The 1,514-nt window shown below is 56.9% G+C and overlaps 1 protein-coding gene across 1 annotated transcript; it reads left to right on the top strand.

Annotated features, from left to right (window-relative positions):
• Positions 1–159: 159 nt before the first annotated feature.
• LOC122191472 (maestro heat-like repeat-containing protein family member 2B) lies at positions 160–1,508 on the top strand (the record flags this gene model as incomplete). Its single annotated transcript, XM_042891743.1, has 4 exons — positions 160–283; positions 486–595; positions 980–1,132; positions 1,366–1,508. Coding segments are annotated over 4 exons (530 nt in total), but the record flags the coding sequence as incomplete, so codon positions are not given.
• Between the last annotated feature and the right edge of the window lie 6 nt (positions 1,509–1,514).

The following is a 1,514-nucleotide window of genomic DNA, read 5'->3' as shown; positions in this document are numbered from 1 at the left end:
CCACCGCATGCCCCCTGCTCCCTCCCCGGTGCCCCTGAGCTGGAAGGCGAGCTCTGTCCAGCTGTGCATGCTGTGTCACGGCATGAGAAGGCACAGATGGGAGAAGCTGGGGAGAGCTGGGGCCGTCTACAGCTTTGTTCCTGCCTCTCACCCCTGCAGAGAGGAGATGCCTGTGAGCACTTTGGCTCCTTGGTGGGATTGCTGGCGCCTCTGACGTGTGACCCCATGCCCGCATCCCGCCAGCTGGCTGTCACCTGTCTGAGCTCCCTTCTGCGAATCCAAGGTGAGTGGAGCAGGCGTGCTCCAGCCCTCTGCCCTCCTCCATAGCAGTACCAGAGCCCCACGGGCTGGGCCCTGTTTACAGGAGGGAGAGGAACAGTGCACAGTTCTCCTCTTGTCCCCACCCTGTCCTCTATTTTTCCCCCATGGAAAGCAGTTTCATTTCCAGAAGCATGACTTCCCTTTTCTCCCTGTGCTCTTTCCAGCCAAAGCGACCAACACAGACATCGAGACGGGTGACATCGGGAGCCTGTGCGAGGGGCTGCATGCCTGCAGCATCGCCTCTCAGCTCCAGACCACATCCAAAATGGCCATGGTATGTGGACCCAAGAAGGGGTGGTGTGATCTCTGTGTGTAGGCTTCTGCATGACCCTGTGCTGCTCCCAGCCTCTCACACTGTTTCCAAAATGAGCTGTTACCCTGAGTCCTGTTTTCTCAGCAAGTAGCAGGAGGCTCTGAGCTATGTCTGGCCTTCAGGCACCCAGTGCAAGGAGCTGATGCCATGATGTGCGTTTGTGTGTGTGTGTGCACTTGCATGCATGTGTGACTGTGGCTGCTGGGAGGTAGGCTTTGCATGTAAGCAAACACCATGGGTGCAGAAGCTGAGAGAAGGCTCAACCGCCTTCCGTATAAACAGCAGGGTACAGACAGCTGCAGCAGAGCAGTGATGAGATCTCTCCCGCTTCTCATTTCTCTGCAGATCGTGTGCAGGAACTTCCCCCTAGAACGCACCGTTGACTTCATGACTGCCATCAAGGAGACGATCCGGAAAGCCAACGGAGTGCGTGTGCGTGCTGCTGGGAAGTGGATGACCACCTTCCTGCAGATGCACGGGAAGGACATCAGTTGGAACGTAAGAGACTTTCTTTCACGTGTCTTGGACTTTTGCTGGCTGTTGCACTATGACTTGTGCTGTTTGCCCTGTGTGCTCAGGGCATGGAGACCAGGGTAGCTGGCATGAAATTCAGGCTAAGGACTTGGCAGCATGTCAAGGGAGCAGGCACTGCTCATGCGCTGAATGTCCATGGTTGGGCCCTGCAGAGTGCAGGATGCAGCAAGTCATTCTTTCTCCTCTTCTTCTCTCAGGTGCCTCCGATCCTCTACATCCTGCGCAGCATCACATCGTTTACGCAGCAGAGCACGTTCCTGCCCTTCCTGTGCCAGGCGGTGGTCATCCTCACCCGCTGTCACACTGAGGCCGTGATGAGCAACTTCTCCCGGCCGCTTGGGCCAAC

This window comes from Lagopus leucura, unplaced genomic scaffold (assembly GCF_019238085.1).
Source record: "Lagopus leucura isolate 7727_CA_CO unplaced genomic scaffold, USGS_WTPT01 22871-0_obj-0_obj, whole genome shotgun sequence".
Classification (NCBI taxonomy): Eukaryota; Metazoa; Chordata; class Aves; order Galliformes; family Phasianidae; genus Lagopus; species Lagopus leucura.
This window is presented reverse-complemented; position numbering and strand designations above follow the sequence as displayed.